Consider the following 26,616-nt stretch of genomic DNA (forward strand, 5'->3'; position numbering starts at 1 on the left):
ACACGGATTTTCCCGGATTTGTCGAGAGATACGCAGAAGCGTAGGCAAAAGTTTTTGCAGTTGAAACAAGAGACTCTCCAATTAGGAGCAACGTTTTATTTAAAATATCCTTGCAAATGTTTGGTTAATTATCAGAATGTCAAATATGTGTATTTTGACCCTTCCCATTTAAGTTCCTTTTTAACATCTAAGAAAGCTCTGTAAATGAATATATACCTTGTCTGGAATGCTGATGTCTTAGTTTTGGTAACAATTTACTTGAAATGTTTAATTTCTTTTCCTTATATCTCCAGTATTTTGAATACTTGGACTCCCTATTTGTGGACTTTAAAGCATCTAAAAAGGAGATGTTTTCTCTTTTTTTTTTTTTTTCTGAAGAAAATTGTGTTATTTTCCTTTGTAAATTAGTACTCTTTGGATGCTTTTTTCCTTCTCAAGTGGTATTGGCTTGTGATTATTGAAATACTAATAAATATAAATTTAAAAAAAAAAAAAAAAAAAAACAAGCTGGACTCCCCCGCCAGCAGACTGCTAGGAGTCCCCCCCTGCAAGGTGAAGAAAGGCAACCGCCGCAGGCAAGACCGAAAGGCCCAAATGGAGGCATTCCCAACAGTGGGGCAAAGGCCTCCAGAGCTTGGCTCACTCACGCAGCTCCAGAGGATTGAGGGCCAATGGCCTCCTTGGAGACCAAGAACCCTGCACCAAGGAACCCCAGCAAAGGGCACTCTCCGAGAAGCTGGTATCCATAGACACCACCTCCCAAAACAGGCTTGAGGAGGACCTTCCCAGGGTCAACAACTGGGGAAGCAGCAACCCCCTCATGCACTGAGAGCAAAAGAGCCAGATGCCGCCGCCCTCTGAAACATAAGACCAGCGGCTGAGCAGGGCTCCCTAAAGCGGCCGCATGAGAGAAGAAGGAATCCCTTCATTGGCCGCTGCTACACATCGAAAGACCTGCTCGAAATACCAGGCCTGTGGCTGGTGACAAAGCAAGAGCGAGAAACTTGGAAGCTAACTTAAAGTGCTGTCCCTCTGATGAAACACTCAAGCTTATTAGGAATAAAAGTTGGCACGCTGGCGCCATCTTGCTCCTGTTGAAATTAAACACCCAAATCAGACAAAAACCTGGGGGGTGAACCAGCGCTGAAGGGGTCTCTACTCAGGCTAGGCAAGAAGAGCCCCGGGAGTCATCCAGGTACAGGAGAACACAAAAACCTATGTCTCCACAGAAAGACCGCCACTATGAGCATGACCTCAAAAAGAGTCCTCGGATGCGAAGGAACCAACTGGCAGGGTCCACAACAGGAATGAACTGCCAAGACAGCCGGTAGCGGGAAAGAGAAGTATGCCTCCCTGAGATCGAGAGCGGAGAGAAACTCTCTCCCAAAAGGAGGCGATCAGAGACCTCAGGGCCGCCATCCGAAAATGGACACCTGTGGATCCCTTGAGATCCAGAATGGGTCTTCCTGGGAACCCCAAAAAGAATGGAGTAACGACCCAAACAGTGCTAGGCAGGAAGGACAGGAACAATGGCCCAAAAGGATAGCAGCACCTCCACTGCTCTTCTGCTCTGAGCAGAGGCCCCCTCTGACAAGGAGACTGCAAGAAGAGAGGGGCTACCAGAGGGAAGAATGCCAAACGCCAGCACCCTGAAAGTCCAGCACCTAAGCTGAGGAGAAGGTAGTCTACACATCCCGAAATGCCCGAAAGCGGCTCCATGTCTGCCCAGATGGGCCAGCAAGCCAAGCCACCCAAGGATGGCCAGGAGACAGCAGCCACTCACCCCAAGTGCCCTGCTGGTTCCTGGTTCCCCGTCCCCCGGAAGGGAGAATGCCAGGCTTGAAACTGAGCCCTCTGGCCAAGTTTCTGAGGACCAGGCCTACCCTTAGTGCTGATACGAAACCGGGCACTTGCCGAGTCCACAGGGCGGTCCAAGAACGAGGAACGTCCCCTGGCAAACGCTGGAGCCCAACTCACCGAGCTCCTGAACCAAATCGCTGAGGGTGTACCCAAAGAGAAAGGTGCCCCAAAGTGGAAACCTGACCACGCAGGCCTTGGAGGTGGCAACCACCACCTATGGCCGCAGGCAGGACAGCTTGTGGTGAATGCTAAAGACATACCCTAGGCCGAAGCCCGAACAATGTCAGACACAGCGTCCACCAGACAGGCAAAACGTGACTCCAACCAGGCAGCCCAGGCACTGCCCCAGGAAAGACTGCTGCTGCCACTGCAAACAGGCCGCAGCCCTCGACCCAAGACAGCCCGCAGCGGGAAAGACAAAGGGCTACCAACAGAAGCCTGCAACTCCTAATGCAAACACCTCCAAGATGGGCTACAAGGTCTGATTCAGCTTCCCATCTAGCAGATTCCACGCGGCAATGCTGCCAGCAACCAGGAAGGGAAAGTTCAATGTAGGGAACAGAGCTTCTTCTCCCTGCACTAGAGAAAAGAAGTGGGCCATGGTTCTCCCAACCTGAAGGCCTGAGTCAAGTGCACTGTACATTGTGGTAAACAGGCCCCGAATGACCATTACATGGGGAACACCTTGGACAAGCCCCTGAGTTCCTACGCAAGGCTAGCCGCCCGACTCTCCTCCAGAGAACCCCAAGGGTTTCACTATGGGAAGCATTGCTAGCGCCACCGAAAACAGGGAGCTGAACTCCCCCCCGCTGAAACAGACCGAGCACCCGAGGGTCATCCCCTCCCCCAGAGGGAGCACACCCTCCACCAAGGGCTCTGACAGAAGAGACCCCATAGAGCAGCCCAACTGCAGCAAAAAAAAAAAAAAAAAAAACTCCACGTGTTATCCGCTGCGAACTCCTGAGAGCTGGCAGGGAAAACCCTGTCCCCTCGCCCCCAGGAGATGCTAGGGCCGCTGGAGAAGGGACTACTTGCACCAACCCAAAGTCTGGCAGAGCAAGAGAACAAGCACAGAAGGGTAGGCTCTGACTCAGGGCCCCCTCCCCCCCAGAAGAGATCTCCACTGCTACAGCTGTCTGCACAGACCCTCGTGCCGGCAGAGAAAATGGCTGCCATCCCCGCCTCCCTCTAAGGCTACGTGCCGAGACGCTGCACTGGGGACCAGAGCTGCAAGAAACGCATTGCTGCAACTGAAGGCGCTCTGTGTGCGTGAGCCCCGACTCAGCCCCTCCAACTCATGAACCGGCCTGCACACCGTGCAGCAGCCCAGGAAGGAACCCCGCCCGCTGGAAGACGGGCAGCTCCTCGAACTCCCAGCGGGGGCTGCCATGAATGAAGATTGTTGCAGCATGGGAAAGCATGTGGCGCACCGCGCTACACACTCGCTTGTCTTTCGTGCACTTTTTTTTTTTTTAACTGGAGTGCAGCACAAAATCAATCATAAAGCTCTTTTTTTTTTTTGAGCACAGACACAAATCGCTCCCAAGGACATCCTGAGGCCTAAAGCACAGCAGAGAACACACTACCGTGGGTCCATGTTCCCAGGGGCCACAGCTACTACTACTACTATTTAACATTTCTATAGCGCTACAAGGCATACGCAGCGCTGCACAAACATAGAAGAAAGACAGTCCCTGCTCAAAGAGCTTACAATCTAATAGACAAAAAATAAATAAAGTAAGCAAATCAAATCAATTAATGTGAACGGGAAGGAAGAGAGGAGGGTAGGTGGAGGCGAGTGGTTACAAGTGGTTACGAGTCAAAAGCAATGTTAAAGAGGTGGGCTTTCAGTCTAGATTTAAAGGTGGCCAAGGATGGGGCAAGACGTAGGGGCTCAGGAAGTTTATTCCAGGCGTAGGGTGCAGCGAGACAGAAGGCGCGAAGTCTGGAGTTGGCAGTAGTGGAGAAGGGAACAGATAAGAAGGATTATCCATGGAGCGGAGTGCACGGGAAGGGGTGTAGGGAAGGACGAGTGTGGAGAGATACTGGGGAGCAGCAGAGTGAATACATTTATAGGTTAGTAGAAGAAGTTTGAACAGGATGCGAAAACGGATAGGGAGCCAGTGAAGGGTCTTGAGGAGAGGGGTAGTATGAGTAAAGCGACCCTGGCGGAAGATGAGATGGGCAGCAGAGTTTTGAACCGACTGGAGAGGGGAGAGGTGACTAAGTGGGAGGCCAGCAAGAAGCAGATTGCAGTAGTCTAAACGAGAGGTGACAAGGGTGTGGATGAGGGTTTTGGTAGAGTGCTCGGAAAGAAAGGGGCGGATTTTACGGATGTTGTAAAGAAAGAAACGACAGGTCTTGGCGGTCTGCTGGATATGAGCAGAGAAGGAGAGAGAAGAGTCAAAGATGACCCCAAGGTTTCGAGCTGAGGAGACAGGGAGAATGAGAGAGCCATCAACAGAAATAGAAAACGGGGGGAGCGGGGAGGTGGGTTTGGGGGGGAAAATGAGAAGCTCGGTTTTGGTCATATTTAATTTCAGGTGGCGTTGAGACATCCAGGCAGCAATGTCAGACAAGCACGCTGAAACTTTGGTTTGGATGCGAGGTGAGATATCAGGGGTAGAAAGGTAGATTTGGGAGTCATCAGCAAAGAGATGGTAGGAAAAGCCATGAGATGAGATTAATGAACCAAGGGAAGAAGTGTAGATAGAAAAGAGGAGGGGACCAAGAACAGAACCCTGAGGTACACCGACAGGCAGAGGGATAGAAGTAGAAGAGGATCCACCAGAGTGAACACTAAAGGTGCGGAGGGAGAGGTAGGAAGAGAACCAGGAAAGGACAGAGCCCTGGAATCCAAGTGAGGACAGAGTATCGAGAAGTATGCTGTGATCGACAGTGTCAAAAGCAGCGGAAAGATCAAGAAGAATGAGGATGGAATATTGACCTCTGGATTTAGCCAGTAATAGGTCATTGGAGACTTTAGTAAGCACCACCGGCCTGCCAAACTCACTGCGCTGCCTGCACTGTTCATTATCTCCTGAAGCAGACTAGTTGCTGAGCAGGCTCCCATAAGAATGCAGAACACTCCAGGGGGGAAAGCACAACAGGGACCCAGCACCACCAGGTATATCTGCCCACTATGCTCAACCGGGAACCAGTTGACCAACTGGACCAGAAGCAAGGCCTCAGAACCAGAGACAGAGGAAGTATGTCCATCCACCTGCTTGGAGATAGAAGATACTGAGGAACTGAGCTGCTAGCAGGGAGCTATATAGTGGTGCTCAGTTCTGTATTCTCTATCGCCACCTGCTGGTCGATGGACATAACTACCACTTGTCCTGGAATAGTGGGAATGAAACAAATCGGAGAAAATATTTTTTCATTCAATGTGCAATTAAACTATGGAATTTGTTGCCAGAGAATCTAGTAAAACCAGTTAGCTTAGCGGGGTTTAAAAAAGGTTTGGATAGCTTCCTAAATGAAAAGTCCACAAGCCACTGCTTATTTCTAGGATAAGCAGCATAATGTATTGTTCTGGGATCTTGCAAAGTACTTGTGACCTGGCTTGGTCACTGTTGGAAACAGGATGCTGGGCTTCATGGACCTTAAGTAGTGCCATATTGGCACAGACCCAATGCAACAAACAAATAAATAAATAATACAGAAAAAAAACAGATGAGGGATAAAATAGAAGTATACTGAATACATGTTTCACAGGAAACATTAAAAGAGTTTAAAACTTCATATGCCCAAGAATATTGCCTAGCACTGCTATTTTTTAATTAAATGTGATGCCGAGAAAGAAAAAGAATGAAAAAGAAACTCATGCGCATCTCAATGACCGTGCTGTGATGTCACCGACATAGATAATCAAGATTCTACTGTATATAAGTAAAACTGTTAGAGAACACAGTGCTTACCAGTTTGCTCTGTAATTCCCCTTTTACTATGCTGTATAATAAAATGCTGCCAACTGTCGTACCGATGGCCAACAGATCACACTGGTCAATTGAATCCACAGGCTCCGATTTCCTCTTCTTTCTCTGGGGACCCTCCTAAGAGAGAATACAAACATCTGGTAAATATATAACTAACACCACTAAGCAAGACATAGTAAGATGCCTTTGTCTGTTGTGCTACTGAGGTCCTGAAGCCCTAAACAGGCCAATGTGTTGAGGAGCACACGATGTCAAGTCTCCTGGGGGAAAGAAGCAGCAGAAAAGCAAGTTGGCAGGATCTGGCTGGAATGAAAGATAAAGAAAATAGTGAGGTGAATCCAAGGAGGATAACAATGAAGTCTTTATTGGGGTTTTCCTAAAATACGACCCCAATAAAGACTTCATTGTTATCCTCCTTGGGTCATATTTTAGGAAACCCCCAATAAAAGACATCATTGTTATCCTCCTTGGGTCGTATTTTAGGAAACCCCAATAAAGACATCGTTATCCTCCTTGGGTCGTATTTTAGGAACCCCCAAAAAAAGACATCGTTATCCTCCTTGGATTCACCTCACTATTTTCTTTGTACATCTCACCGTTTCGTGAGGCTCGTTCCTCCTTTTTGTTCTTTCATTTGGAATGTAAGATAAATCAGTTACATGAAATTGTTGACTGCTACTTTGGGACAGTCCTGCAGGGGTGGTCATAGCCCCTGCCTCAAATGGTACAATTACCTGATAATTTTCTTTCAACACAGCAGATGAATCCAGGAACTAGTGGGTTAAGTCCACCTACCAGCAGGTGGAGATAGAGATAAACAAACTAAAAGCAGTGATGCCAGCCAGCCAGCTCCTTCCTCAGTTAGTATGTCATTCGTAAGCACTTGCCAAGGCCAAAAATATGAAACCAACAACAACCAGAAACCATCCTCACTATGAAAAACAGAGAACCAAATAAGAACTTCGAAATAAGATCCAGAAATCGGAATCCTTTCCACGTTCCCATATCTGTCTGAACACTGCAAAAGAGAACCCGGAAGGAAAAAATAGCCACACTGTGCGGAAAATGAAAAAACCGTCGGCTGAACTAGGGAGGGATCCTGGATTCATCTGCTGCGTTAAAGAAAATTATCAGGTAAGACATAATTTTACCTTCCTTGTCACTTGCAGCAGATGAATCCCGCAACTAGTGGGATGTACCAAAGCATTCCTTAAGTAGGGTGGGAAGCTGACGCTCCCCGCACCAACACTCCCGCCCCAAAACTCGCATCCTACCGAGCAGACATGTCTAGACTTTAAGGTAAAATTATGTATCATACCTGATAATTTTCTTTCCATTAATCATAGCTGATCAATCCATAGACTGGTGGGTTGTGTCCATCTACCAGCAGGTGGAGATAGAGAGCAATCCTTTTGCCTCCCTATATGTGGTCATGTGCTGCCGGAAACTCCTCAGTATGTCGATATCAAAGCTCCATCCGCAGGACTCAGCACTTAGAGAATACACCCACAAAGGGACACTCGGCCAAGCTCACCACCGCCGAAACAGGGGAGGGGAATTAACCCAGCTCATCCCCACACAAGTGGGGGAGGGGAATCCATCCAGCTCATCCCCGCGGAGCGGGGGAGGGACACCACACCCGCCGATGCGGGGGGATCTGGCTTATCCTGCAACCACAACAGGAGCTGACTGACCCTACCACCACCGAAGCGGGAGGGGTACAAAGCTGCCCTACAGCCGCACGAAGCGGAAGGGAGCGCCGGCAGAATTTAGGTCTCAATCCAGCCCCGTAAAACGGAGGGGAGAGGAATGCAGCAGCTCACTGTAACACAAAATCGTCTCAACTCCTGAAGAATCCAATTGAAAAAACTTGAACACGAAGTCCTCCTGAACAGGAACTGAAGACTAAACTTGAACCTGAAATGCAACCAGAATAAAAATAGTACAGATATCTGGGCGGGGCTATGGATTGATCAGCTATGATTAATGGAAAGAAAATTATCAGGTATGATACATAATTTTACCTTCCATATCATCATGCTGATCAATCCATAGACTGGTGGGATGTACTGAAGCAGTACTCACCCAGGGCGGGACATAGAAATCCCTAACCGCAACACTGAAGCTCCAAACCGGGCCTCCGCCCGAGCAGCCAGAGTCAAGCAGTAATGCCTGGAGAAGGTATGAGCCGATACCCAAGTTGCCGCCTTGCAAATCTCTTCCAAGGAAACGGACCCGGCCTCCGCCATCGAGGCCGCCTGAGCTCTAGTGGAGTGAGCCTTCAGCCGGATAGGCGGCACCTTCCCCGCGGCCACATAAGCCACTGCAATGGCTTCCTTGACCCATCTTGCCACTGTAGGTTTAGCAGCCTGCAGACCCTTACGAGGACCTGCAAACAGGACAAACAGATGATCCGACTTCCGGAAATCATTGGTCACTTCCAAGTATCTGATGATGACTCGTCTCACATCTAGATATTTGAGAGCAGAGTACTCCTCTGGGTAGTCCTCCCTACGAAAGGATGGGAGACAGAGCTGCTGATTCACATGGAAGCGAGAAACAATCTTGGGCAGGAAGGAAGGCACTGTGCGAATAGACACTCCTGCCTCAGTGAACTGCAGAAAGGGCTCTCGACATGATAGCGCCTGGAGCTCGGAAACTCTTCTGGCTGAAGTGATAGCCACCAAAAAGACTGCTTTCAACGTCAGGTCTTTCACAGATGCCCTCAACAAGGGTTCAAAAGGCGGCTTCTGCAAGGCTCTTAGCACCAGATTGAGATTCCACGCAGGTACCACTGAGTGCAGAGGAGGGCGCAGGTGATTAACTCCCTTGAGAAAGCGCACCACATCTGGCTGCGAAGCCAGGGAAGCACCCTTCAGGCGGCCCCTGAAGCAAGCCAGAGCCGCTACCTGGACTTTAAGGGAACTGAGCGACAGGTCTTTCTCCAGACCTTCTTGCAGGAACGCCAACACTGAAGAAATTGGATCAGTGAAGGGAGAAAGTGAGCCTGCTTCACACCATGATGCAAAGGTACGCCAAACCCTGGCATAAGCAGAAGTAGAGCGCTTCCTCGCTCTCAGCATAGTGGCGATGACCTTGTCTGAGAAGCCTTTCTTCCTCAGACGCTGCCGCTCAATAGCCAGGCCGTAAGACCAAAGAGGGAGGGATGCTCCATCACCCCGGGACCCTGATGCAACAGGCCCTGCTCCGCTGGCAGTCGCAGAGGTCCGTCCACTGAGAGCCTGATCAAGTCCGCATACCAGGGACGTCTGGGCCAGTCCGGACCCACCAGGATTACCCGGCCCGGATGCTTTGACACCCAGTCTAGCACCCTGTCCAACATGGGCCAGGGCGGGAACACATATAGAAGCTCCTGTGTCGGCCACTGTTGGAGAAGAGCATCTACTCCCAGAGATCGAGGGTCCCGTCCTCTGCTGAAAAAGCGCGGCACTTGGCAATTGGCCGATGACGCCATCAGATCTAGGCTCGGCTGGCCCCAGCGCTTCGTGATGTCCAAGAACGCCTGAGCCGATAGCTGCCACTCTCCGGGATCCAAGGTATGGAGACTGAGAAAGTCCGCCTGGACATTCATGACTCCAGCAATATGGGCCGCCGACAGCTGTTCCAAGTTCGCTTCCGCCCACTGGCATAGATTCATGGCCTCCTTGGCTAGAGGGGCGCTCTTGGTACCTCCCTGGCGATTGACATAGGCCACAGCCGTGGCATTGTCCGACAGGACCCGTACTGGCTTCAACACCAGTACCGGGAGAAACTCCAAAAGCGCCAACCGAATGGCTCTGAGTTCCAGGAGGTTGATAGACCACTTTGCCTCTGCAGGAGACCAAAGCCCCTGCGCTGTCCTTCCCAAGCAATGGGCTCCCCAGCCCGTCAAAGAGGCGTCCGTCGTGACGACAACCCACTCTGGGGTCAAAAGAGGCATCCCTGCAGACAACTTGTTTGTCCTCAGCCACCAGCTCAGCGCCTTGCGCACCGCTAGGTCCAAGGGAAGGCGCACAGCGTAATTGTCCCAGTGAGCAGCTGCAATAAACTTTGAAATAAACGCCCTTAAAGACGTCCAAAACGTTTTTGGGTTTTTTTTTAATGGAGCCAGCGGGAGGGGGGAGAAAAGGAGGGACCTGGCACCACCAGGTTTGCACTTGCTCAAGAAGAGCCCTCAACCCCAGGTACTCAACAAAACCTAAAAATTAGGCTTGGAGACCTAGCCAGAGCTGCTGCTGTGTGTGACCACCACCTGCTGAGATAGAGAACATACTGAGGAGTATGTGGCAGCACATGACCACATATAGGGAGGCAAAAGGATTGCTCTCTATCTCTACCTGCTGGTAGATGGACACAACCCACCAGTCTATGGATTGATCAGCATGATGATATGGAATGCCTTGCAAAAGTATGACGGGATGCCCAAGTAGCCGCCCGACAAATCTCTTCCAGAGATAAGGCCGATGCCTCCGCCCAATAAGCAGCCTCTGCCCGAGTAGAATGCGCCTTCAGGGCCACTGGAGACGCCCGCCCCTGTAGCAGATATGCCGCTCCAATGGCTTCCCTAATCCAGCAAGTAATGGAAACCTTAGAAGTCGCTTCACCTCTTTTCGATCCCGACAAGAGCACAAAGAGATGATCTGAGCATCGAAACTTGTTAGAGATCTGAAAGTACCGAAACAAGGCTCTCCGCACGTCCAGGAAACGTAGCGAGGCAAACTCCCCCGGATAATCCTCTCTTCCTAAAGACGCCTGATTGACATGGAAAGCCGAAACCACTTTAGGTAGAAACAACAGTACTGTCCGGATCGACACCCCTGCTTCAGAAAACTGCAAAAAAAGGATCTCTGGAAGACAAAGCCTGAATTTCAGACATCCTCCTAGCCGAAGCAATGGCCACCAAAACCACTGTCTTCAGTGTTAGATCCTTCTCAGAAACCTTATTCAACGGCTCAAACGGTGGGGCCTGGAGGGCTCGCAGTACCACATTCAAATGCCACACCAGGCACGGCTGCCGCAGAGGAGGCCAAAGCCGAAGAGCCCCGCGTAGGATCGGACCACATCAGAGTGAGCTGCTAAAGAGGAACCGCCCAGTTTGCCCCTAAAACAAACTAGCGCTGCCACCTGCACTCGAAGGGAATTATATGCCAATCCCTTTTGAAGACCATCCTGAAGGAACTCCAGAATAACCGGAATGTCCGCCCGAAAAGGCAATTCAGCACGCAAAGCACACCATGCTGAGAAAGCTTTCCACACTCGTGCGTACGCTGCTGAAGTAGACTGCTTCTGTGCCCGCAAAAGAGTGGCAATGACTGGCCCTGAAAATCCCTTCTTCCTCAGCTGCCACCTCTCAATAGCCAGGCCGTAAGACCAAAGCGGGAGGGATTTTCCATCTGAACTGGCCCTTCAAAATACCTTTTGGGAAGTATGAACTCCCACTAAAATCACAGGTCAGGAATCTTGGGATACTGCTAGATTCACTCACTCTGATCCTACAAATTCAAACAACTTTCAAAAATTGTCTCTATCACCTACAGCAGCCACAAAATCTCTCTCCAAATATTGAAAAGATGAGTCCAACTACCGTGGTCCATGCCATGATAATATCACAACTAGACTACTGCAATGCCCTGTACACTAGCCAAACTAAAATCAGCTCCAACTAATTCAGAATGCTGCAACGTGACATCACACCCTTCCTGCAAAAACTACACTGGCTACAATCACCTTAAAGAACTAAATTAAAAAAGCCTATGTTGATTTTCAAGATCCTCAGACAAAACGGGCCAGAGTACCTAAAGGACAGCAGCAGTCTACTGGCACAGATTGATGAATGCAAGCTCCTGTATGAATAATTTTGATCAGTGGTTTTTAAATTCAGTTCTCAGGGACCGCCTGGCGGTTTTTCAGGATATCCACAATGAATACCCTGAAAACCTAAATGGCCAGGTGGTTCCTGAGGATAGGGTTGAAAACCACTGGTTTAAATGACCAAAGAAAGCAAGAAATCCTCTCAACTTTCAACAAAATTGGGGATCATGACGCCCAGAATCTCCATTTGTGAAGAATAGAGACAAAATTAGATATCAAACGTCATCAACGTCGAAATGAAAATGGGAAACCAAGAAGCTTAAGCTGGTTGTTTAGGGTTAAGTGAACACATTTTCATTATTCATTGTTATATGTGTTTATTATTTTATGTTTAGACTCCTGATGCAGACCAGACTAGTCAAAACACGGGCTGTGATAACAGTGATCATAATGTGATCAGTTTTAATATCAACCTTGAAGTAACTATACACAGGAAGTCAAATACGTTAGCGTTTAACTTTAAAAAAGGAGACTATGATAAAATGAGAAGAATGGTGGGGGGAAAAAAAAAAAAAAAAAAACTTAGGGGGACAACTGAAAGGGTAAAAACTGTACAACAGACATGGACATTGTTCAAAAATACCATCCTGGAGGCCCAGGCCAAAGATATTCCACTAATTAGAAAAGAAAGACAGAACTCCAAAAGACAGCTGGCCTGGTTGAAAAGAGAGGTGAAGGAAGTTATTAGGGCTAAAAGAAATTTCAGAAAATGGAAGGAACTGTCTGAAAATAACAAGCAGCAGCATAAAGAGTGTCAAAGCAAATGCAAGGCGCAGATAAAGAAGGCCAAGAGAGATTACGAAAAAAAGATAGCATTACAGGCAAAAAAAAACATAGTAAAAATTCTTTTTGGTATATTAAAAGCAGGAAGCCGGCAAAAGAATCGGTTGGGCCGCTGGATGACCGAGGGGTAAAAGGGGCGATCAAGGAAGACAAAGACGTAGCGGAGAGATTGAATGAATTCTTTGCTTCGGTCTTCACTGAGGAAGATTTGGGTGGGATACCGGTATCGGAAATGATATTTCAAGCGGACGAGTCGGAGAAACTTACTGACTTCACGGTAAACCTGGAGGACGTAATGGGGCAGTTCAGCAAACTGAAGAGTAGCATATCTCCTGGACCGGATGGTATTCATCCTAGAGTGCTGATAGAACTGAAAAATGAGCTTGCGGAGCTACTACTAGTGATATGCAATTTATCCTTAAAATCGAGCGTGGTACCGGAAGATTGGAGGGTGGCCAATGTAACGGCCATTTTTAAAAAAGGTTCAAGGGGAGATCCGGGAAATTTATAGACCGGTGAGTCTGACGTCGGTGCCGGGGAAAATGGTAGAGGCTATTATTAAAAAGGTTCCAGGGGAGATCCGGGAAATTATAGACCGGTAAGTCTGACGTCGGTGCCGGGGAAAATGGTAGAGGCTATTATCAAAAACAAAATTACAGAGCACATCCGAGAACATGGATTACTGAGACCGAGTCAGCACGGCTTTTGTGTGGGGAAATCTTGCCTGACCAATTTACTTCAATTCTTTGAAGGAGTAAACAAGCATGTGGACTAAGAGGAGCCGGTTGATATTGTATATCTGGATTTTCAAAAGGTGTTTGACAAGGTACCTCATGAAAGGCTACAGAGGAAATGGAAGGGTCATGGGATAGGAGGAAAAGTCCTATTGTGGATTAAAAACTGGTTGAAGGATAGGAAAGAGTGGGGTTAAATGGGCAGTATTCACAATGGAGAAGCGTAGTTAGTGGGGTTCCTCAAGGGTCTGTGCTAGGACCGCTGCTTTTTAATATATTTATAAATGATTTAGAGATGGGAGTAACTAGCGAGGTAATTAAATTTGCTGATGACACAAAGTTATTCAAAGTCGTTAACTCGAGACAGGATTGTGAAAAATTACAGAAGGACCTTACGAGACTGGGAGACTGGGCAGCTAGATGGCAGATGACGTTTAATGTGAGCAAGTGCAAGGTGATGCATGTGGGAAAAAAGAACCCGAATTATAGCTACGTCACGCAAGGTTCCACGTTAGGAGTTACAGACCAAGAAAGGGATCTGGGTGTCGTCGTCGATAATACACTGAAACCTTCTGCTCAGTGTGCTGCTGCGGCTCGGAAAGCAAATAGAATGTTGGGTATTATTAGGAAAGGTATGGAAAGCAGGTGTGAGGATGTTATAATGCCGTTATATCGCTCCATGGTGTGACCGCACCTTGAGTATTGTGTTCAATTCTGGTCGCCGCATCTCAAGAAAGATATAGTGGAATTGGAAAAGGTGCAGCGAAGGGCGACTAAAATGATAGCGGGGATGGGACAACTTCCCTATGAAGAAAGACTAAGGAGGCTAGGGCTTTTCAGCTTGGAGAAGAGACGGCTGAGGGGAGATATGATAGAGGTATATAAAATAATGAGTGGAGTGGAACAGGTGGATGTGAAGCGCCTGTTCACGCTTTCCAGAAACACTAGGACTAGGGGGCATGCAATGAAACTACAGTGTAGTAAATTTAAAACAAATCAGAGAAATTTTTCTTCACCCAACGCGTAATTAAACTCTGGAATTCGTTGCCGGAAAACGTGGTGAAGGCGGTTAGCTCGGCAGAGTTTAAAAAGGGGTTAGACGGTTTCCTAAAGGACAAGTCCATAAACCGCTACTAAATGGACTTGGGAAAAATCAACAATTCCAGGAATAACATGTATACAATGTTTGTACATTTGGGAAGCCTGCCAGGTGCCCTTGGCCTGGATTGGCCGCTGTCGTGGACAGGATGCTGAGCTCGATGAACCCTTGGTCTTTTCCCAGTGTGGCATTACTTATGTACTTATAATAAACATAAGCTAGAACATCAATGGCAGCTGCTTATGAAATATTTCATGCTTTGAAGAAAGGAAAACAGTCATTGAGCCCCAAAACTCTCACGTATTCTGGACCTGTTCCACTAAAGGCAGCAAAGGTGAAAGACGTCCAGAGTTTAACTAAGAAATACATTCCTGAAGCTCAAAAGACTTTTACCATCAAATTGTAGCTAAAGACAGTTCAGCAGATGAAATGGGAGAGGTACTTTTTTTCCTTAGGAAAAGTATTGCATAATTAAAAATTAATATTTAGACGATAAATGTGAAGACTACTGACTATAGTAGTCATTATTTTTGTTATTTTGACAGTGGGTTGATGGCATTTAACAAAATTAATAAAAACCTGTGAATTAATGGTAAAAAAAACCCCTAAATGTAGTTCACCTTGTTGGGCAGACTGGACGGACTGTACAGGTCTTTATCTGACATCATTTATTATACTACTATGGGGCTCATTTTCAAAGCACTTAGACTTACAAAGTTCCACAGATTACTATGCAAGTCTAAGTGCTTTGAAAATACACCTCTCTGTAAAATACAAGAACTGTTATTGTGAGAAATCAGATTTCTGTGCAATGCCCTTCTGAAACACATGCAGTGCTCCAGAACTCATTTTTCCTACACCACACATTTGCTGGGAGTCATGTGATACTCTTTTATGATGAATGACACAAACGAAAACCCAATTTAAGCCTCTAAGGGGCCAATATGGGTGCTGTGGTAAAAATTACTGAGTCGATAAAAGACTAACCCCCTATATGTAGTGGTCTAAGGAAGAATAGAAAATATGATGTATAACTGATTTATGGAAAAGAATTTTTTATTTGAATATTACTATCTCTGTTTTTCTTAATACAAGATGTATATCCTTGTAAATTGTTAAATAAATAAAATAATAAAAAAACAGCAACCAATATACAGAGGGGAATCACAGGCAAATGAGATGCGCAGATGTCCCTTCATGCATCGGTTGCTGTTTGCAATTCTAAGCTGTCAAACATATGACAGCTTGGTTGCCGAGCCTCCCTACTACTAAACATTTCTAGAGCGCTGCTAGGGTTACGCAGCGCTGTACAGTTTAACAAAGAAGGACAGTCCCTGCTCAAAGGTGCTTACAATCTCCCCTTGCCCCCCCCCCCCCCAAAATACTTTTAAATATAAATCTAGTAAAAAAGGCCCGTTTCTGAAACAAATGAAACGGGCCATGAATGTGTTGTAAGTGATTTTTATTATAATTGTGTTGTGTTGGTAATGAATATTTGAAATTTTTGTTTTTTGTGCAGTTTCATTTTTTAATTTTTGTTTTTTTTTGTAGTGTTGGTTGTTTTGTTTTTCTATTTGTAGGATGTAGTATAAGGAAGTTACAAAGCAGTTTGTGTTAAATATTTTTTTCCCATTGTCCCGCATCAGTGTATGTTTTTTTTTTTTTTTGGGGTGGGGGGGGGGTGCTGTGGGTGTGATTGAGAGAGATAGATGTTGAATGTCCTTGTTAGAGTTTGTGTATTAAGGAGGGGTGGGATTGTGTGAGTGAGAGAGAGATGCTGTCTCTCCATGGCAGAGTGTGTGTATGTATTTTGTGTGTGTGTGGGGGGGGGGGGGGGGGGGGGGGTGTGGGTGTGAGTGAGAGACAGATCTAGATTCACTGTGGCAGTTTGTGTATGTTGTTGTGGGGGTGGTTGGGGGTAGTGTGTGTGTGTCTGAGTGAGAGAGAGAGAGATGTTGGTTTTCCGTTGTAGTTTGTGTATTAATGGGGGTGGTAGGGGAGTGTGTGTGTGTGTGAGTGAGAGAGAGATGCTGTTTCTCCATAGCACAGTTTCTGTATGATGCTTTGGGGAGGGGGGGGGGTGGTTGAAGGAATTTATGTCTGTGTGTGTTAGACAGAAACATGCTGTTTTTCCTTTGGAGAGTTTTTGTATGATGTGAGTGGGTGGTGGTGGTAGGGGTGGAGGTTGACAGAGTTTGTGTGTGATGTTAGGAGGGGGGGAAGAGTGTAGCAGCATCTGTGTGGCAGAGTCTGGGCACTCACCTGGATAAACTTTTCGTCTGCTGAAAGAATTCAGTTTGGTTTTCAGCACCACACCGTTCTTCCTTTTTGCTGTAAAAAGCAATGGTTGACTATCGCCTGTCAGTGTGTGAAATGACAGCTGGTGCTGTGCGCGAGCGGCGAAACACAGTGAGCGTAGTTGATGCGCAGGCGCGCTTGCTGTGGGCACGCGAGTTGTTTGGCGCGAGAGACAGGGTATGTGCTGTGCAGGCGCGCTTGTTGTGGGCACGCAAGTCGAGTTGTGCTTTTTTTTTTTTAAGCCACACACTTGTTGTGTGCACGCGAGCAGCACGATTCTTTCATGCCGATTTACCCGCCCTCGACGTCATCACGTTTTGACGCGAGGGCGGAGCATAAAGAGATGGAGCCTGAGCTTCGAATGTTACAAACCCTTCACTGAAACCACGGAGTCAGAACGTTGAGGGTGCTTTTTATTACATAGGATAAGCAGTAATAGTAAATGTTCCTTGGTAGTCCTGGGGACCCCAACTAACCCCCACATGCAGAATCACCCTGGTGGTTCAGTGGACTGGACCCAGCTTCCCATCCGCACTCCTCCCTAACTAAGATCCGCTGACCCACTGTACCTGAATAAGTTGGAGACAGGAGGGCAAGAGCAACACCTCTTCCCTTAGACCTGCCCAGAACAAAATGGAGGCACCCATCCCTGCCCATTGCATTCTGGGATGAAACTGGGCAGGGCTAAGCACCATATAAGGAGCATATCTCCTTAAATGGTGTTTAGTTCACTAGACAGGGGCTGGGTGCTGCCATTTTGTTCTAGGCAGGCTGCCCTCTTGCCTCTAACTTATTCAGGTACAGGGGGTCAAGGGATCAGAGGTTGCTAGACCACCTGGGTGATTTTACATTTGGGGGGGGGGGAAACTGCGTCCACTGGGGTAGAAAAGATTCTAGGGAAATCCCAGGTTGGAGTTTATGTAGTGTTTGGGAGGGAAGTGGCCTAGTGGTTAGGGTGGTGGACTTTGGTCCTGGGGAACTGAGTTCGATTCCCACTTCAGGCGCCTTGTGATTCTGAGCAAGTCACTTAACCCTCCATTGCCCCATGTAAGCCGCATTGAGCCTGCCATGAGTGGGAAAGCGCGGGGTACAAATGTAACCAAAAAAAAAAAAGTCGCAGACAGAGGAGAGATAGAGAGCAAAAGCAAGGTAGCCTTTGCAGCTACCTGCTCATGCTTCGCTCCTGTCAGCTCCAGAGCAGCTGCAAGAGGTAGCTGCTCTGGAATGCTCATTAGAATACATTTGCATGGGGTTCTCGGTGGCAGCTAAGAGTACTTATTAAAGCCACAGAAAACCCCTTTGTGCACAACTTCCTAAATTAATATTTGCTTAGTCTAAAGCACTAAGCTTACCATGCTGGGTACGTTTGCATCGAGCTCGCAGAGTACGCCTTAAATGACACATATCACAAAACAGTACATTTCTGGCCTAACTTGAACTTGCTTTATTGCGTCCAGAAAGCAGCTACGATATAACGCCAAGTAACGCCAAGGAGTTTCAACGATCCCACAGCATCGTAGTAAACTATTTCATTAACACAAAAAGGAACAGAAATTATTTAAAGGTTTAGCGAAGTACTTTAAAAAAACCCATAGACCATATGATACACAACGTATCTTGAGAAACAGCAGTGCCTGATCTGAAACTACAGAGATGCAAACTGTCCAGATTAGAAACATTAATTCTAGAGTCCCCTGCTCTCTGCCCGATTGTAGCGCGTCCACACAGCCCTGTTTCAGATCGGCAAATCTTTCCTGCCCTAAACTTTTCGGGGGGGGGGGGGGGGGGGGGGGAGGGTTAAAGAGAAATAACACGTGAGACCGTACAGATGTTCTATAGAAACCTAGTGCCCTGAGTTCCATCTCCTTAAGTTCCGACCATGATTAACTTTTCTGCAAACCATACAGTAGAAGAGATGAGAGGAAAGAACGAGGAGTAGAGAGAGCGAAGCATAAAGCGATAGGATATCGAATTCTCTCTCTCGTACCGAGGGCACCATGTGCGTTTCTGGCCCAGACAGGCCCAAAGCGGCCCCGCTGAACTCAGCCCTGAAGGGAGAAGAGGAGGTAGAGCGACGAAAAACTGAATGAGAAAGAAAAGAGTGCCAGCGGGAAGCCACCTTCACCAGCGCCCGCGATTAGGCCCATACAAATCCCACCACCACCTTACCTTGACTGGCCTGCCCGCCACCCAGGCAAGGCAGGTGCAGGTAGCACTGAGGTGCGCCGAGGGCACATACTCATGCCGGAGGTGACCACTCTGCGTATCCCAAGTCCGCACGTGGCCGTCTGGGGAGCAGAGCGCTAGGGAGGCTCCAGACTGCGGGGAGAAGGCGCACGGGGGAGGAAGGGGGTCGCTCTCACTGCCTCCGCCAGCCGCCATTTGCTTCTCGCGCAGCCACGTGTTTGGGGAGGGGAGCGGCGCATGCGCGCCACTGCCCGAGGCCGGCGGCAGGGCAGTAGGTTGGTTTTTTTTTTTTTTTTCTCAGCAGAGAGACGCGTTGCGGGCCTTGCGGCTAGGATAGGAACGAGCTATCCTCCTCCTCACAGGAAATAGGGTCAGGGATGTGTTTAAATTCAACCCCCTCCCCTCGGGGTACGTAACGTTTCTGCGAGGGTCTCGAAGTTGATTTTGTGCATACTTTGCTAAGCTTTTAAAATACAGAAAATTAATTTTCACGAAAGTTTATGTAAATTGCAGCTAAGAGGCCACTGTGTCTGAATAAAGGTGGAAAATAAACGAAGACTCATAGCATGGGTTTTTTTTTTAGCGGATGTGTGTATTGGGTCGTCGCAGTTGGATGACGTTTTTTTCTCGACTTCTCCAGGGGCATTCCTACTGTTTGCCTGCCTCTTCCGGAAAGAGGAGAAATGGTGTAATTTCGTTGTATTTGTGCTACAGCAGTGGGCAAATGTGTCGTTTGCGATAGATAAGACAGGTGGTTTATATCAGGGTTTGGATCTAAAATCTACATAAGGTCCTTAATCGCTACTCTGACCACTGGAAAACCAGACACCATGATACAGATCTGTACCGGGTTGCGTTTACCAACACTTTTCGGAGTTCCAAATCCTTGTATGTCAATCAGGTTATTGGGAAGGAAAAAGCGCGCTTGCCTGCAGTTAAGCCATTCTTTGACGGTGACTAGCAAAGTGTTGGTGGAATCGGCTCCCAGTGGTCCGCGAGATACTGGAAACGATGACAAATTTGGTGAAAGGTTTGAGGCAGATTCTTCTGTGGACGTGAGAGAGCAAACAGCTTGTTATGGGAGCCTGAGCAGCAGGAGAAAGCGAGTTTGGGAAAGGTCCCTGTCACCTTTGGAGAGGATGAGTCAACTAATTCCTGCTGAATTTATCTCTTCGGAGGTTACGGATTTAGGGCTTGCATACCAAGAAGATAGTACAAAAAACATTCAGAAACCAGTCCTGGCTGAAGGAAGTGAAATTGGTTCTCGTCGGTTAAAAGAGCATTTGAAGACAAAAAATAGGACAGTGTCTGAAGACACGCCACTTGCTCCATATCGGGAAGCAAACCTTCCTTTCAAAGTAGGAGAGTTGTACTTAGCCGAGTTTCGTAGAAAGTACTACTTGGAATTTAAAAAGATGAGCATCCTAACAGGTAAAGGCAAATTAAACAGCAAGTGGGGAGATGTCAGTCATAACACGATAATAGGCAAGCTTCCTGGGCAGATGTTCAGAACGTCTTTAGGATATGAACTCCTTTTGAGAAGGCCATCTCTGGAAGAGTTTGTGTTAATGATGAAAAGAGGACCTGTTATTTCATTTCCGAAGGTAAGCGAGCAGTTTGATCAAGGATACTATTCGTAAGTCACTGTTGCAACACTATGATTATCATTGGGAGACTTGCAGGATTGGTTCTTTTTAAAATGTATTTTAAATTTATTATTTTTTGTTCACACTTCTTTGTAATTAGCAGTTGAAGGAATTACATTCAAGTACAATATATAATTAGTTTTGGTTTTTTTTTGTTCCCTAAGGTCTTACAATTTGTACCCAAGTCAATGGAAAATGGTCTACCCAAGATCACAAGGAGTTAACAGCAGGATGTGGGGTGGAGGACTGGCCTAGTGGTTAGAGCACTGGTCTTGACATTCAGAGGTGGCCGGTTCAAATCCCACTGCTGCTGCTCCTTGTGATCTTAGGCAAGTCACTTAACCCTCCATTGCCACAGGTGTAAATTTAGATTGTGAGCCTTCCTGGGAGACAAAGAAATATCCAATGTAACTCACCTTGAGCTACTACTGAAAAAGGTGTGAGCAAAATCCAAATAAATAAAAGTAAAGCATTAACATACCCATAATGAACTTCTGGCTAATAAGCAGGGGTGGACGGAGGGTAGTCTGGACCCCGTCCACTGCCCAACACCACTCCCCTCTGCTGCAGCTGACGCCCCCGCTGCCCCGGTCCTACCTGACTGGTCCTGGTAGTCTGGTGGCCTCGGGGGGCATAATCTGCTGCGCTGACACTATTTTCCTACCTACCTGCTGGTGCCATCGTGTTTTCAAAATGGTGGCTGAGACTTCCACAAGGAGTCTCAGCCACCATTTTAAAAATATGGCAGTGCCAGGTGGGGGGGGAATAGCAGCGGGCCAGGCAGGAGAGAACATGTTCCCCCCCCCCCCCCCCCCCCCCCAGCTGAGGCCACTAGATCAGCAGCGCGCTGGGCATCCAGTCTTTCGGGCAGAGTCTTTGGGCCCTCAGGCACTGGCCAGGTGCCCGAATGGTCAGCCCGCCCCTGCTAATAAGATATTTTCCCCTTACTAGTACCCTGTCCTTGCTTAAAGATATTTTTCCTTACTGTCTGCTATCTTTCCTTGGAAAAGGTTGCTGCATAAAGGAATGCTTTGCTTAAGTGCAGAGGTTGTACTGAAGACCTCCCTTGTCCAGGGGTTTCTAAATATGACCAGTTTTCACTTTTTGGGATATCTACAATTAATATGCTTGAGAGAAACTTATTTTCCTCATGGTCTATGCCAGACCAACCTAGACAATTGGATTATATCACCCTGCCAGTAGATGGAGCCAGAGAAAAACAGCTCAGAGCTGATTTCGCGCATTGTAGGAGGTTGGTGCTGCTTTCAACGCCTTCAATATTTCTCTGGCTACTACTACTTGACATTTCTAAAGCGCTACTAGGGTTACGCAGCGCTGTACATCAGATAGTGCATGGCTGTGGCCTGGGGCAGCAACTATGAGTAGGCTGCGCCTATATATGGTTGCCAACGGGATCCAGATTTGCCTGACAAGGTTGATCGAGTCCTTGGTTTACCTCCATTGCATGAAGGGACTTGTCTTGCTTTTCTTAGGGAATGCAATGGAGATATCAGAACTACAAGTCCCTGCATTCAATGAGATAAATTCAGGACTGGATCTACCCTGTCGGGTGAATCTGGATCCAGTTGGCAACCTTACTCCATAAAGGCTCTAGAGGACAGTGGTTCCCAAACTTGATCCTGGAGGCACCACAGCCAGTCAGGTTTTTGGGATATCCACCCTTCACTGAAACACAGATGTGTGTGGGTGTGGAGAGGGTTATGGAAGATCATGGGGAGGGAGGTGCATTTAGCAGGATCGTGAGTCTGGCTCTTCTTTACCACTCTCTGCCCCTAGAATGGAATCTGGCCTGGCCTATGTGGCGGATGTGCTGTATGGCTTGGTGAGGGTGTCCGCTAAGTAGATGGCATTGGCGGTGACTTCCAGACGTCTGCTGTAGCTCCGCCATTGGTCAGCGGATATGGCATCCAAGCAACGCCTCTCTAAGTTGCACTTTCGCGGGAAGTTACTGTTCAGTGGGGTACTGAAGAAGATAGTGAAGGATTTGAGGGGTTCCAAATCTTTAGCGTCTGTCGGAGGATAAGCCCAAACCCACTGAAGGGCAAACTCTTTGAGGCTTCGTTTTCATGAGGCTCAGCGGTATCGGCCTGGTCGGTGTTCAACCGCTTTTCAGCATCCTGGGTTTCAAACCATTCGTCGTTGCCCTCTCTCTTTCCCTCCCTTCCAGCCACCCACCTGCAATATGGTGAAGCTGACTCCGTGGCTTAAGTGAAGGGGTTTTTTTTTCTTCATGTTCGTCGCTCTGTCACCATCTCTGTCGGCCCCGCCCTCGTGCCTCTGATAGGTCTGCCGCCCTCAACGTCAAAACGTGATGATGTCGAGGGCGACAGACCTATCAGAGGCGCGGGGGGGGGGGCGACAGAGATGGTGACAGAGCGACGAACCTAACGATCATAATGAACCCTTCACTTGAAGCCTCGGAGTCAGCTTCAGAACGTTGAAGGTGCCTTTTATTATAGTAGAGATTTTTCATGTCTTCCACACACCTTTGTTTTTATTTTTTGGCCCAATTGTTTCATTCTCTTTGAGGTTTCCATCAGAACTGGCTTCTGATGAGTTTCAAGGTCATAAAAATGCCTTCATTTACAGCATTCCTCTGTTTTATATCTTATTTTAACTCAGTTAATTGATTGCAGCTAGAGGGCAATGATGGGTCTTAAGTCTGATCACTGAGTTACTGTCATGCAGTGATTGGGACTTTTCCCACCCAGGAGCTGTGAACTTTACCTTGAGAATATCTCCAGCTTAGGCTGATCTGGGAATCAAACCCATGGTTAACACATGGTAAATCTGAGAGACTGGGAGTCTCTCCAACATACCCTGACATAAGATGAGGTTCATTCCTGTTATGATGTAGGAAAACTCACCCATTTGGAGAAGTTATCTGAGTATAGCACATAGCATTGCTACTGCTATCCCTCTTTTTATAAGCCTTGCCGTACTGGGACAGACCAAAGGTTCATCAAGCCCCGTTTCCAACAGTGGCCAATCCAGATCACAAGTAAGATCCTTAGAGTAAAACAGATTTTATGCTGTTTATCCTAGAAATAAGCACTGGATTTTTCCAAATCTTTCTTGATAATGGCTTATGGATTTGTCTTTTAGGGAATTAGCCAAACCTTTTTAAACCCTGCTAAGCTAACTACTTTTACCACATTCTCTAGCAATGAATTTCTGAATTCTTTTACACTTAGAGTGAAGAAATATTTTTCCGAGGACAAGCAGGACAGATTGTATCTTTATATCTGGGTGATGGCAACCTGATGGAGCCTGGTGCGGACACCACCCAGCACATTATTTAATATGTTTTTGGTAGAGAGGGAAACTTTAAGACACTGATTTGTGCATAAAGATTTTTATAATGATCTCTTTAATCCTTAGGATATGAAAGCAATGTTGATGATGATGGACATTAGCCCAGGAAATGTGGTACTAGAAGCTGGTTCTGGGTCTGGTGGAATGAGTTTGTTTTTATCAAGAGCAGGTAAGCTTCTATTCATACTTGAAATTTGTTAAATGTTGTACCACTCGATAGAGAAATAAGCTTGGCGCTCATTTTCACACATAGTACCATATGTAACTTTGTAAGTCTGTGCTTTGACAATGAGCCTCTTTATTTGTTTATCTATTGGCAAAGCTGCTGTACTGCATATGGTAATTTATGATACCCACCTTGCATAAATTACATGTTTCATAGTTTGATTTTACATTCTTTTAAAGGAAGTCATACATTATATACTTCAAAATATTTTAGAAGTACACAGGACAACTATTTAAATCCACCAACTTTTAGCTAAGACTTGTACTGAGATTTTGATACAATTAATGGATCAATAAAAAATAACTACCCCCCCTGTATACAAAGCCATGTGGCAATGGGCTTTGCTGGCATTAGCGCATCGGCAACAACTAGCTTGGCTTTGTAAACAGGGGAGTTAGTGTGTGAGCATTTCTGTTCTGAAAGGTGTCTTGCTCAGATGGCCCATGTACGAACATAAAAAGTGCTATGTTACAGCAGACTGATGGGAAGCCTGACTCACACAGTGCTAACTTGAGTCACTTAAAAGTGCACATTGGCAAAACTGAAGTTCATCTGGCTAAGGACCAGACTGCCAAAAAGTTGCCCAAACATTTTTTTTTTAATACAGCAACACTGGATTCAAAGGATGAATGAATAACTGTTCCACAGCACTCATGATTTTATAAGAACATAAGAATAGCCATACTGGGTCAGACCAATGGTCCATCCAGCCCAGTATCTTATTTCCAGCAGTGGCCAATCCAGGTCATGAATACCTGGCAGAAACCCAAACAGTGGCAACATTCCATGCAAACAGTGGCTTCCCCTTGTCTATTTCAATAGCATACTATGGACTTTTCCTCCAGGAACTTGTCCAAACCTTTTTTTAAACCCAGATTCGCTAACCTCTGTTAACACATCCTCTGGCAACAAGTTTCAAAGCTTAACTATTGAGTGAAAGAATGTCTCTTATTTGTTTTTAAAAGTATTTCCATGTAACTTCCTTGAGTGTCCCCTAGTCAGTGGCGTACCTAGGGTAGTTGACACCCGGGGCCGGTCATTTTTTAACACCCCCCTCCAAAATCCAGTACCAGGCATACCGAGAATACTAAACACTCAGGACCTATAGAGCAATTCTACCATACCATAAGCAGTCATTTCTACGAGTCACAGAAGGAAAAATAAAGCTTCCTTGTCATCAAGCAGATGAAGCTATTACGTATGGGTTGTGTCCATCAACCAGCAGGAGGAGATAGAGAGCACTCAACTTTTCTCAGTGCCTCATGGCCAGCTAGCTCTACTGCCTCTTCAGTATTCTCTATCTCCCCGTGCAGGGTGGCTGCAGCTTCTTCGAGCTCCATCAAAATTTGCCTGGGGGTGGCTCCTGGCTTGCCAGTTGTTAGCCGGGGTGTTAGAGGCTATAGCAGCTTCACTTTCAAGGCACATAGGTCAGCCCTTTCCTTGCCTTACCCATACCCCCGTGGATGTGGACATATTAGCTTGCTTTTCCCTGTCCTTTCCCACTGAGTGGATGCAGGCACATTGGTTCGCCTTTCCCTGCCTTTCCCACTTATCTGAGCCTCCGGAGTGTTTTTATTTACCACTTTTGCCTCTGCTTTCCTTGCAGCGTTTAAAAAATAAATAATTAATTAAAGTCACATCACGCTTTAGCGCAGCGATCTTGGAAAAGAAGTTTTTTTCTTGAGATTCTTCTGCAGGACCGGAGCTGTGATACTCGGTCCAGTGAGGTAAGAGTGTTTTCTGACTTCTCCGGGGTGGGCCCGCGATCGGGATGTTTTTGGCACGAACAGCCATTTTTGAATTTTACCGCCGTTTTCGGCGATGGCTGCGGAGACTGTAAAGCGCTGTTCTAAATGTGGCAAGCGCAAATCAGCAGCGGGGCTCTGTAATTCGTGCTGTACAGACGGTAGAGCCGGCCTGAGCATGGCGAGTGGCGATCTTTCGCGCTCTGAGCTGGCAGCAGACGCCATTTTGGATTTTCCACATGGCGCGGCCTCCGTTGCGACGGAGCGCCCTGAATGCGGGGGGGGGGGGGGGGGGGGGGGGTGGTCCTCTGAGTGAGGCTAATAATAGAGCTGATAGCCCTGGGCAGGACCCGGGCGGTCGGGGAGCGATTTTCTCCCCTGATTTTGTTTTAATGATGGATAGGGCATACATGCTTAAAAGAGCTCTTCCACAGGGATCTTTGGACCCTCTGCCTGCCCCCCCCCCCCCCCCCCCCCCCCCCCGGTGGATCCTGGCCTTTTGGAGTTGGCTTTGCCTGTTCCTTATCCTCCTGATAAATGCAGAAGGGCTAATTCCCCTTCTGAGTGTGGCGCACCTCCCCTCCCGTGGTCGGGCTATGAGGATTCTGAGGGGTCTGGCAGAACTTCTTGGGCTGAGGAGCCAGAGTCGGGTGCAGAATTGCCACAGGAGTTTGATGATCCGTCTGCGGTGAGGATTTTCCACCACGAGGAGCTGCCAGCACTTATTTCAGATGCCTTACAAGCCCTCTCGATTGAAGATCCTGGGAGTGGCACAGCCTCCTTGGTTAATCCAAGGATGGCTAGTACCAGAAAGCCTGCTCAAGCCTTTCCTTTGCATGACTCCATCCAAGAGCTTATTTCGGCTCAATGGGCTGACCCCGAGGGACCTT

General features: G+C 47.3%; 2 protein-coding genes across 2 annotated transcripts in view; one reads left to right on the forward strand and one right to left on the reverse strand.

The window, feature by feature from the left end:
• Window positions 1-19,026, reverse strand: part of WDR43 (WD repeat domain 43) — a 187,135-nt gene extending 168,109 nt beyond the window's left edge. Inside the window, exons 1-2 of the mRNA XM_030196135.1 lie at window positions 18,756-19,026; window positions 5,784-5,918 (exon numbers count right to left, since the gene is read on the reverse strand). Coding sequence (XP_030051995.1) covers window positions 5,784-5,918; window positions 18,756-18,968 — 348 coding nt within the window. The 5' untranslated portion in view covers window positions 18,969-19,026. The remainder of the gene's footprint in view (window positions 1-5,783; window positions 5,919-18,755) is intronic.
• Window positions 19,027-19,200: 174 nt separating this feature from the next.
• The window catches only part of TRMT61B (tRNA methyltransferase 61B), an 80,229-nt gene continuing 72,813 nt past the window's right edge, over window positions 19,201-26,616 (forward strand). The window contains exons 1-2 of the mRNA XM_030196136.1: window positions 19,201-20,377; window positions 23,822-23,924. Coding sequence (XP_030051996.1) covers window positions 19,604-20,377; window positions 23,822-23,924 — 877 coding nt within the window. The 5' untranslated portion in view covers window positions 19,201-19,603. The remainder of the gene's footprint in view (window positions 20,378-23,821; window positions 23,925-26,616) is intronic.

Source organism: Microcaecilia unicolor, chromosome 3 (assembly GCF_901765095.1).
Source record: "Microcaecilia unicolor chromosome 3, aMicUni1.1, whole genome shotgun sequence".
NCBI classification, from domain to species: Eukaryota; Metazoa; Chordata; class Amphibia; order Gymnophiona; family Siphonopidae; genus Microcaecilia; species Microcaecilia unicolor.